Source organism: Puma concolor, chromosome B2, assembly GCF_028749965.1.
Source record: "Puma concolor isolate L17-30 chromosome B2, mPumCon1.1.hap2, whole genome shotgun sequence".
Taxonomy (NCBI): domain Eukaryota; kingdom Metazoa; phylum Chordata; class Mammalia; order Carnivora; family Felidae; genus Puma; species Puma concolor.
Genome location: NC_141671.1, coordinates 101,517,129 through 101,528,783, shown reverse-complemented (window position 1 = coordinate 101,528,783; position 11,655 = coordinate 101,517,129). Strand labels below are relative to the sequence as shown.

The 11,655-nt window shown below is 39.3% G+C and overlaps 1 protein-coding gene across 4 annotated transcripts in view; it reads left to right on the top strand.

Moving 5' to 3' along the window:
- Window positions 1–508: 508 nt before the first annotated feature.
- CDK19 (cyclin dependent kinase 19) overlaps window positions 509–11,655 on the top strand; it is a 194,462-nt gene continuing 183,315 nt past the window's right edge. The window contains exons 1-2 of one of the 4 annotated variants that reach the window (XM_086707597.1): window positions 763–885; window positions 1,835–1,929. Coding sequence is in view for 2 of the 4 variants with exons in the window: in XM_086707592.1 (XP_086563718.1) it covers window positions 758–885 (128 nt within the window). In the remaining 2 variants the exon portion in view is untranslated. Of the gene's footprint in view, window positions 886–1,834; window positions 1,930–11,655 lie in introns of all 4 variants that reach the window. The other 3 variants (XM_086707592.1, XM_025925579.2, XM_086707595.1) reach the window with 3 other exon arrangements.

Here is an 11,655-nt window from a genome sequence, read left to right as displayed (position 1 = left end):
ACAGAAAAACAAACAATCTGCAGCACAACTGTCCTAACCACAGCCCTCGCCTCTCAAACCACTGGAGCAAACTCCTGAGCAAAGCACTTGTTAAATACTTTACACTTTCCTTCTAGCCCGGGGGCAGTTACACTGGAGTACCTTCCTCATACTAGAACAAGAGCCTTCTCTCCACCAGCTCGCAAAGACTCGCAGAAAGAATACAGTAACTTTGAGCTTTCTACCTTCACAGGAACTGGCAGTCCGGAGCTACCTGAGGGGGAGGGGCAGCCCCAGTGCGCAGGCGTGCATGCCTTGTGGAGGCGGGGCTGTAGCGGCCCAAGGCATCCTGGGTGCTGTATTTCTTTTGCTGGCAAAACTGAACTGCTCCTGTAGCCTCCGGAACTACATTTCCCCGCAGCTCCCGCGGCCTCGAGGTGGGCGGGATGGTTGGTTAATGAGCTCGAGGAAGCCGCGGCGCGGCCCACCAGGTTCCAAAACAAGGAAATGAAGGGGGGAGGCGGGACTGGGGCTGCCTGCGGGAGCCGCCGCCGCCGCCGCCGCCGCGGAGGAGGAGGAGGAGGAGGAGGAGTGGGTGGCTGCCGCGGCCGCCGAGGAGTCCCTTGCTGAAGGCGGACCGCGGGGCGGCGGGCGGCGCGCGCGCGCCCGAGAGGCGGCTGTTGGAGAAGTGGAGCGGCGGTCGCGGGGGGAGGAGGAGGAGGAGGGACTGAGCGGCGGCGGCCCCCGCGTCCCGGTGCCTCTATGGGGAAAGCAGACAATGGATTATGATTTCAAGGCGAAGCTGGCGGCGGAGCGGGAGCGGGTGGAGGATTTGTTTGAGTACGAAGGGTGCAAAGTGGGACGCGGCACCTACGGGCACGTCTACAAGGCGAGGCGGAAAGATGGGTAAGAGCAGGGGCGGGGGGAGTAGGCTCGCTCGGGTCCTCGCCCTGCCCGCGACCGCGCGGGATGGGTGGGTTGGAGCCGGGTCGGGCCGTTCCCGAAGGGCGAGGCGGAGGTGGTCGCGGGGCCGCGTCCCAGCGGGGACTGAGGGACGCGGGTTCTGACTGCCCTCCCCGCGCGGCCCCGTCGCGCCCCTCGAACTCCAGCGGCAGCAGCCTAGTCGGGGGGCGTCGGTCCCGTTCCGGGGGGCGTCGGTCCCGTTCCGGAGGGCGCCTTCCGCGTGCGTGGAGCTGGCGGCGGGACTCGAGTTGGGACCTCGGCTGGAGGTGGAGTTTGTGGGGTCTGGTCTCTTGGGGAGACGCCGAGGGCTGGGAGAGCTTTGCCGAGTTGCCGCTCCGGCCCTGGGCTGGTGACGGTCGTTGTGGAACTTCCAATCGGCTAAGCGCCTCCCGGGGGCGGCGGTTTGAAACCTAGCGGAGGAGCTGGTCGGGCGGCTGGGGTCTTAGCCAGACTCTAGGGTCTGACCCACCGCGCATCTCTGCCCTTGGGGCCAGCCAGCCCATTGGCTTCTCAGCGTAGTCCCGCGTCCCTGTCTATACCCGGCGACTTCTGGATCCCTGCTCATTCGCCCCCGATTTCGCTTTTTCACATTCTGAATTCCGCACTTTAACTCGAATGTAGGACCTTCTCGGAGACTAACCGCGTTTTGCCCGCAGAACTTCAGAGTTCGCCTAGTTTTTTGGTAACTCGTATTCTGCCCCCCGTTGGATATTCTTATGCTTTCCACTCCATCCCCTGGCTAAATGACTGCGTGCTGGGGTTTATCCAGCACCTAGATTATCCGGAACGGAATGCAGAGTGACAGAGATCTGGGCCTGAATCTTTGTTTACCTGGGATTTGAGGGAGAACCTTAGTAACCTCTTAGGAAGCCTTTATTGATTGTTCTCTTAGGAGATGGCGAGCTGGATTCTGTATTGAGAACGCCTATCCTTCGTCCTGTAGGGCAGACGGGCTCTAGGACAGGTGGAACCAGCTGCCGGCGAAGGGTAGGTTTAAACCAATCACCTGCTCACCGCCCTTCCTGGGAGGAATTCTCCTCCCCTAGAGTAAGGGAGCCCAGGAACATTTATCTACCTGTCCCGCTTAGATTTCAAAGACGGTCAAAAAGTATGAGAAAGAGTTTTTAGCATCCTAGCGGAACATTTCTGAATAAAGTGAATATCAGTCACAATGACATTAGTAAGATTTGAAATGCTGCCTAACGTTCTGCGCACTCTGTTGTAATTGATATAGTTGATTTATGAACTCGAGGACGAAAGTTGTTAAGGTGTGTGTGCTAATTTCATAGAGAATGAAAACACAACTTTACAAATTGTTTTATCATAAAGTATGGTGAAAATCACAAGGTACTATACACGTGTAAAGGATTGTTACTGCAAGTAGTTTTGGTCTTATAACTGAAAGGGCTCCATAGTAGTCAGTTGTAAACTTCTCTCATAATTCTTTTAGTTAATTGCCAGGTGTCCTTGAATGAGTATCTTGGAATTTCAGGTCCTTAAAATTAACTTGTATTTTGTTTTTGGAATATTTACTTGTTATACTGGTGTTTCTGTGGGAATATTATCAGATATATTTGGGGAAAGCACATCTAGTTTTCCTATTTGGACATTGGCATTACAAAACAAATTATATGTGGTGTTTTTCATACTCCTCATGCTAACTTTATAATGTACTTGATTTGAAATTTTTTAAATGTATTTTCTTTTGTTGTTGTTAAAATAACTTCCTTTTAGTAGGCAACTTTTAAGAAAAATCTGCTTCTGAATTGTATTTTGATAGCATGGGATAAAACAAAAAGCATAATTTAATTCCTGCTTCTAATTGTTCTTTTTGAATATTTTCCCCTCTAATAAAGTTTTTGATTCGACTGCACTTTCTTGAGTGAAATTTGTTTGATTAGAATTAATAAAGTTTCTTTAATAGAGTAAGATCAGTCTGTGTATCTTCAAAATATGCTTTTTAAAGAAATTTTTAGGATCTGAAAGCATTAGTTGATATCACCATATTCTAAGAAAAATCATTATAAAGGTAGGTTTCCTTGGACTAGGGGTCTAGTTGAGATTTGAGGCTTTATGTTAATAGCACATCTCTTGTGGGTTGGTAGCAATGATTTTAAAGAACAAAAAGTTTTTAAAGTTTTTAGTGATGGTTCTAAATTGTGATGCAGATTTGCATAGTAAAGATTTTACACTCTGATCATGGTTAGTTACAGTTTAGCTCTTTCCGGAATTTATTTTGGTTAATTCAGAAAAAAATGTATAATGCTACTTTAGGGAGCAAAAAAAAAATCACGTGCGTACATTTAAGAGAAGTTATTCTGATGTATATAATGTAGTATATAACCAAAATCATTTGGGTCTTTTGAAGAAACACTGGAAGAAGTAATGTAACTTACAAAAGAAAAGCCTCTGTTTATAGTTTAGTACTACCTTTTAAAAAAATCTTAGAGTGATATTTCCATTAAAATAATGACTTTAACTTGGGCTGTGTTAATTATACTATGTAAATTTGTGACAGTGGAAATGAAAGATTACATTTGGGTTTTTCACCTTTAATAAAAATGTCATTTGTTCTTTTTGTTTTGAAGGAAGAGAATCTTTTGACCCAACCATCCTTTTTATTTAAAAAAAAAAAAAAAATTTTTTTTTCAACGTTTATTTATTTTTGGGACAGAGAGACAGAGCATGAACAGGGGAGGGTCAGAGAGAGGGAGACACAGAATCGGAAACAGGCTCCAGGCTCTGAGCCATCAGCACAGAGCCTGACGCGGGGCTCGAACTCCCGGACCGCGAGATCGTGACCTGGCTGAAGTCGGACGCTTAACCGACTGTGCCACCCAGGCGCCCCCCAACTATCCTTTTTAAATAAATCAGGCTTAAATGTTATTCCTGAGAAACAAGTTCGGAATATTTCTAGACTTTTTAGTATGAACAAGAATTTGTAATAGTTTTCCTTTTAAAATTTGTAAAAAAGGGTATATAACAGTTTATGGTTACAAATCTCAAGACCATATTCCTCAAATTTGAAAAACTTTGCTTTGATTGATAAAGGAATATTTTAAAAGGTTCTTTTGTCAATAAGAGTCAAACAAACATGATTCCATAGGATACTATGTCTGAAAACTGTTACACCAAACAATACTACTATTCAATTTTGCAGACATTCATTTAGTCTTTTGAACCACTCCAATAAAAGATTACTCCTTTTTGAGATGTCTTTAAAAGATACTTCATAATTGAAAGTGAAATGGCTGACATGTTAACAGTTTCAGTTTTGCCTTAGGGTTTCAGATGAGTAGTTTGTGACTATACATCTTAGTGTATAAAGTTTTAGATGAGTAATTGGTGATTACACATCTTAATGTATGTCATAAAATCCTTCACAAATAAGTGTAGGTACATATGGATACATACAGGTAAATAATAGGTATGGACCTATCTGCCTGGCTTTGATGGATTTTTCATATTTGGTTTGTAGTTAGAATAGACGATTGTATTTGCATTTTTGTGTGTGTGTGGGGGGGGAATGTACAAAGATTAAAGATGTAGCACTGTGATCGTAGCATTTTAGAACTTTCAAGAGTTTTAGATCATTTAGTCTCACTTCTTTACAAATGAGAAAACCAGAGCTTTTAGAGGTTATCATGCCCATAGTCTCACAGCAAAGACAAGCCTCACAGAAGTTACAAGATAGTAGGAATCCAGCTCTCCTGACTGAGTTGTTGCATTTTCTAATGTGTCCTACTTCTTAATACCATACGGGGAAAACCCAAAAAGGCCATGTTAAACCTCCAGTTTTGACAAACTTGTTGTACAAGCTTTTTCCATGCAAAGGATATATCTATACCAACAAATATGGAAAAGGGAAAATATTGCATGGATATTAAAAAAAAAAAAGTAGGAGTGCCGGCCTATAGATTCTACCACGTGTAGTTGCTTTTCTTCATCAGGTTTCTCTTCATCCTCATTATCATTACTTTTGGCCACCATCTTTCAAAAAAAAAAAAAAACCACCATTTTTGCATAGTAGCTGAATTGGTCTCTGCTGTTAGGCTAGTCTTTCCTTGTGATAGTCCAACATCCAAGTTGCTCAGGGTCATTTTTCTGCAAATAAAATCAATCATGAAACATCTTGGAAAACTACATTCTCTATCTTTCAAACCATCATATCCAATTTTAATTCCTTACTTTGGCATATAAAGCTATTTGCATTAGGATCCTAAAGTTTTTCTCATCTTTATAGACTTTATACTTGCCACCAACTCCCAGAGTTGGTGCAAGCCATGTTTCTGTAGCATTTTTTAGCACTAAGTCTTTTTCATGTCTTTTTTTTTTTTTTTTACATTCAAAGTAAAGTGGTATTGCTCTGCCATTCCTCCCTCCCTTTTCTCCTCACTCCCATAAACTTGGCCAACTCCTGCTCATACTTCAATACCCTATTCAGATAGCTTTTCTTCTAGAAGCCTTCCTTTATTCACTTTATTAGTTGTGCTTGTGCCCCTCTTTGTTCTTAGGTGTATAATATCACTATAAGTAATGTTAATCTGCCCCGTAAACTATTAGCTACAAATGGGTCATCATTTATTTCCAGAGTCTTGTACAGAGTTTGGCATATAATGGACACTCAGAAATTTTATTAAAAAAAAAAAAAAAAGTCCCACATTGGTAATACTGCCCTGATGTTTTCAGTAATTGTTTTGTTTTTTTTTTTTAAAAATTTAACATTTATTATTTGACAGAGACAGAGCATGAGTGGGGGAGGGGCAGAGAGAGAGGCAGTCACAGATTCTGAAGCAGGCTGCAGACTCCAAGCTGTCAGCCCAGAGCCTGACACAAGGCTTGAACTCATGAACTGTGAGATCATGACCTGATCCAAAGTCAAATGCTTAACCGACTGAGCCGCCCAGGTGCCCCTTCAGTAATTGTTTTGAAAGCCTGCAATGCAGTGATGTTACATAAGTGGTTACCATAAATAATTTTATAGCACTAATTAGATCTAGTGTAATTTTTTTTCTAAGAAATTATGTGCTGCTTTTTAATTTTTTTTTTCAACGTTTTTTATTTATTTTTGGGACAGAGAGAGACAGCATGAACGGGGGAGGGGCAGAGAGAGAGGGAGACACAGAATCGGAAACAGGCTCCAGGCTCCGAGCCATCAGCCCAGAGCCTGATGCGGGGCTCGAACTCACGGACCGCGAGATCGTGACCTGGCTGAAGTCGGACGCTTAACTGACTGCGCCACCCAGGCGCCCCTATGTGCTGCTTTTTAAGACAGTTGATACATTTCTTTTAGTAGATTGATAAGGAACGTATGTAATTTTTTTGTTTTGAGTTAAGCATTTTTCCCTTTTAGGCCAGCTCTTGTAAAATTATTATAGAAATCTTGTGTTCTTTGCTTTCACTATCTATTTTATAGAGATGCTTAGAAATTGTGGGCATTTGGGGCACCTGTATGGCTCAGTGGGTCAGGCATCCGACTTTGCCTCAGGTTATGATCTCACAGTTTGTGAGTTGGAGCCTCATGTTGGGCTCTGCGCTGGCAGCTCAGAGCTTGCTTGGAATTCTCTCTCTCTCTCTGTGCTCCTCCCTTGCTCTCGCACTGTCTCTCAAAAGTAAACATTAAAAAAAAAGTAGGCATTCCAACATATTTTACGAAATTTATTGATCTTACGGGTTTATGTTAATAAATTTAGTATCTTTAGCACTTAGTAAATCAAATAAACATTGGTTTATGTTTAATTGGTTCTTCATTTATGTATTACAAGAACTTTTTGAAGCCCGGGAAAAGAAATATTTTCAATAAAATTTGATTGTTTAGAGCAGTGGTTGACAAACTTTCTTTACAAAGAGGCAGATACTAAATATTTTAGGCCTTGGGGGCCATACAGTATATGTTATAATTACTTGAATCTGCTGTTGTAGTGTCAAAGTATCCACAGACAAATGTGTAAATGAACACAAATTAGAATGTGTTTCAATAGAATTTTATTTATAAAACCAAGTGGTGAGCTCGCCTTGGCGGGCAGGCTGTAGTTTGCCCTGCTTAGTCTAGAACAGTGACGTCCAATAGATCTTCATGCAATGATGAACGTGCGTCTATGCTGTAAAGTATGGTAGCCACTAGCCATATGTGGCTCAAGGAATGTGATTACTGTGACTGAGACACTGGCTAGTAGCTGTGATGTTGGACTCGGAAGGTTTAGTCTTGGGGACAAGTAGCTTAGCAACAACATTTATAATTTTCAAATCCATGAAGTGACATTTTAATTTTTTTTAAACTGGGTTAATCTCTACACCCAATGTGGGGCTGGAACTCAGCACCCTGAGATCGAGAGTTGCATGCTCCACTGACGTAACCAGCTAGGTGCCCCTGAAGAGACCTTTTAATAAAAATGTGTAATTGACGGTGTGGACAAATGAAATAGGAAAGCCCACGTCTTTTCTTTTTTTTTTCTCTTTTCTGCCAAAACCCGCACAAAGCTCATGTCTTTTCAGTTACAGGCAGAATTTTGAGGCTGAAACAGTTTGATAATGCAAACCGATACTCGAATCCATAAACTGTCAATTTGTGAATGGAATCAAGGATATTTGATCACTTTTTGAAAAAAGTATTTTTGTTAAAAAAAAAAAAAAGAATGTTGTTCAGTGAGTAGTACGTGCATGTGCATAAGAAGATATACAATGTGGTAGTAAGCCTTCCCTTTCCCAACCACCCTTTTCCCTTTCTAAAGACGGCCATTCTCGGTTTTCCTTTTTAGACATTTTCTTGGGGTGTGTGTATTTAATGGTAAATAGTTTACTGTACATTTCTCTATATTTTTTTCACCTTAAATGTACTTTGAAGATCATTACATAATTGATATGCAGAGATGCCTGGTTCCTCTTAATAATAGTTTCACTTGTATTCCACTGTATTGACTTACATAATTTACTTAACTATCCCTCTTGATGGACATTTAGGCTGTTACTAGTCTTTTGCTAGTACTAACACTGTAGTGAACTGTACCTAGTAGGTACAGTTTTTGTGTGTATTAGTGTAGCTAATTTAAACTCCTGTAAGCTATTTACCTTTGGAAGTACTGGCTTGAAATGATTTGCTGATATGGTGATATATGAGATATAAATCACTAAAGATTGAAAACAATGGGGCTGAGAATAAGGAAGTCTTATTCCTTAAAGGCTTTAAAAATAATTATTCATACATAAAAATGAGTTCCAAATCATTAGTTTCCATAGGAAATACAAGTTACCGTTTTAGCAGCACAAGAAAGGCTTGCCTCTGAGTTTTATGTAGGCAAAAAGTAGATCTATGGAAAGGCTTTTTTGATAGGGATGTCAGTATTGATGAATTAAGGAATTTTACTTTTGTGTACTATATGTTTGGACTGAATATGCTTGGTAAAAAATTAATATGTGATGTTAAACTGTGTGCTTGGTTTGCAAAATGCTTAACTAGTGTAATGAGGTTTAGACATCAATATAGAAGACTTGAAGGCAATATAGTACAATTTGAAATTTTCGTCTTGGTAAACGATGAGAGTAAGACTGCTTGGTTAATGTGTATATAAAGATCAGCCTGTTCGTTCTCTTGTGACGTTGGGACTGTATGTTAGTGCTGTTTTTGGATTCCAAAACAAAGGAACAAGATATATATTTTTTTAAAGAGAGCATTTTAATATTTTGAATTATTAACATGACTATTTCTTTAAAAAGCAGGTAGTTTTTAAGGGCTAGAACCATAAAGAGGTAGCCGACAAAGCTATTTGAAGATTCTTGTCCATTTATAAATAGCTGATAGTTCAACACTTCCTGTAATAGCGCTTTTGAGCATGCATTGTGCAGGATAAAAGAGAGTCTCAAGAGAGAAGACAGGATGTAATTCAGGATACAAGTGTGCGGCAGTAGTTTTTTAATTGAGGGTGTGAATTCTTATCCAAAAGTGAGTGAATGATCAAAGAGAAGTAAAAACCTGTAAAGTCCTTAAATAATTGGTGTCCTTATAAAATATCTTTAATTTCTAATATAATAAGTCTTTCTAAAGGAGAAACACATCCTCCTCATAGAGGCTTTAAACCTGTTGTGTGTTTTCTATCTAAAAATATTATTTCTGTGAGATTTTGTTGCTGATGATCTCAGTTACCAAGTGGAACGTGATTAAGAAATGGATTTAATTTTGTTTTTATTGTGACCACAGACCAAAACCGTGTCATGGCAAACTATTTTGCAGATATTTGTAGATATATACATTTGGACAGAAAGGTGAGTTCATGGTTGCTGGAAAAGTAAGGTAAAACTTTTGCCTTATAGGTGGGCTAGTTGCATCTTTCTGTGGGAAAGTTATTCTCCTTAGGATTGTGATCTGGGGCACAAAGTGTGTTGCTTTTTTTTTTTTTTTTTAATTTTTTTTTTCAACATTTATTTATTTTTGGGACAGAGAGAGACAGAGCATGAACGGGGGAGGGGCAGAGAGAGAGGGAGACACAGAATCGGAAACAGGCTCCAGGCTCCGAGCCATCAGCCCAGAGCCTGACACGGGGCTCGAACTCATGGACCCCGAGATCGTGACCTGGCTGAAGTCGGACGCTTAACCGACTGCGCCACCCAGGCGCCCCAAAGTGTGTTGCTTTTTACAAAAGTTAGTTTCCTTTTTCTCTTTCCCTTTTGTAATGTAATTATTATACTTGCATTTTACGAGTGACTTAGACACTGAGTGAATCCAGTTGTTTTGGATTTAGGCGCAAATTTAAAAAAATGTGAGCTTCCTTTTTTTCTGAAGAAATGATATGTAATTTGAACTTATGTAACTTATAAAACCAGAGTTCTGTTCACTGATTTCTCAGCAATCTTTTGATCTATATATTTGTGTCAAAGTGGAAATATTTTTTTATGCTATTAAAATTTATCAGATAATAGTTGTACATGATTTAAAAAATTCTAACAGTTAAACTATATATAAAATGAAAAGTAAAAGTCTTCCTTCTTATTGTCCACTCCCAAGCTTCCCTCATTTTTCAAAGATAGCCAGTGTTGACTGTTTCTGTTTTAAGTTTTGCTGGTGCTTACTAGTATAACTTTAAGTAATATGCATGTAAAAAATAATATGCATATAATTCTATGTTCTGATTTATCGTTAGGCATTTTTTGTTGATTTTCCATTAGAAAAGCTGAGCAATTTCCCATCTCAACATTCAAATTTATTACCTTTGTTATTTTACATTTTTTGTGGCAAATACTTTTATAACTTTAAATCATAAACTTAAATGTTTTTTTGTTTTTTTTTTTTTTTAATTTTGATTAGGCTCCTTGCTGAACGTGGGGCTTGATCACAGGACTGAGATCAAGAGTCACATGCTCCACTGACTGAGCTAGCCAGGCACTCCATTAAATTTCTTTTTCTTTCTTTCTTTAAAAAATATTTTATTCTTTTTTTTTTTTAACATTTTTTTCTTTTTTTAAAGTAATCTCTACACCCAACAACCTGGGGCTTAAACTCACGACCCTGACATGAAGAGTCACATGCTCTACCAGCTGAGCTAGTCAGCTATTCCATTAAATTTCTTTTTCTTTCTTTTTTTTTCTTTTATTCTTTTTAAAAAAATAATTGGTGTCCTTCTAAAATATCTTTAATTTCTGATATAATAAGTCTTTCTAAAGGAGAAACACACCCTTCTTATAGAGGCTTTAAACCTGTTTTTATTTAAAAAAATTTTTTTTAAGTAATCTCTACAGCCAACATGGGGCTTGAACTCATGACCCTAAGATCAAGAGTCTCATGCTCTACAGACTGAGCCAGCCAGGTGCCCAGATTTCTTTTTCTTGATTTATCAGTTTAGATACTATTTGTCTTCCTGATATGGATATTAAGAAAAGTGATATATTTCTCTTACTCTTTTTTCTCTGTCTCTAATAAAATTTCTAATTTTTAAAGTAGACATTTAGGGCATCCTGCTTTTTGTCTATGAGTTGATTCTAAAAAGCGAACACTGAAAACCATTTAATAGCCTTAAAATATTATGATTGTGAAAGTATTTGTTGCGAGATGAATTAGTATATTGAGACCCGTGGAGAAGGAAATGTAATCTTGTGCATTAAATAACTGCTGCTGGTCTTCCAGGTATTAAGGCCTAATGGGTCTTCTTAAGTTCTTTTGCCCTTCAAGTATCTGGATCATACTTAGCTAATAGTGTTTCTTTATATCTCTTAGGTGCTTTTTCTTGGATTTTTTTTTTTTTTTTGGTTCAATTGAGGACATCTTTTTTTTTTTAATTTCATTTTTTATTTTTAAAAATTTATATCCAAATTAGTTAGCATATAGTGAAACAATGATTTCAGGAGTAGATTCCTTAATGCCCCTTACCCATTTAGCCCATTCCCCCTCCCACAACTCCTCCAGCAACCCTTAGTTTGTTCTCAATATTTATGTGTCTCTTCTGTTTTGTCCCCCTCCCTGTTTTTATATTATTTTTGTTTCCCTTCCCTTATGTTCATCAGTTTTGTCTCTTAAAGTCCTCATATGAGTGAAGTCATATGATTTTTGTCTTTCTCTGACTGACTAATTTCACTTAGCATAATACCCTCCGGTTCCATCCACGTAGTTGCAAATGGCAAGATTTTATTCTTTTTGATTGCTGAGTAATACTCCATTGTATATATATACCACATCTTCTGTATCCATTCATCCATCGATGGACATTTGGGCTGTTTCCATACTTT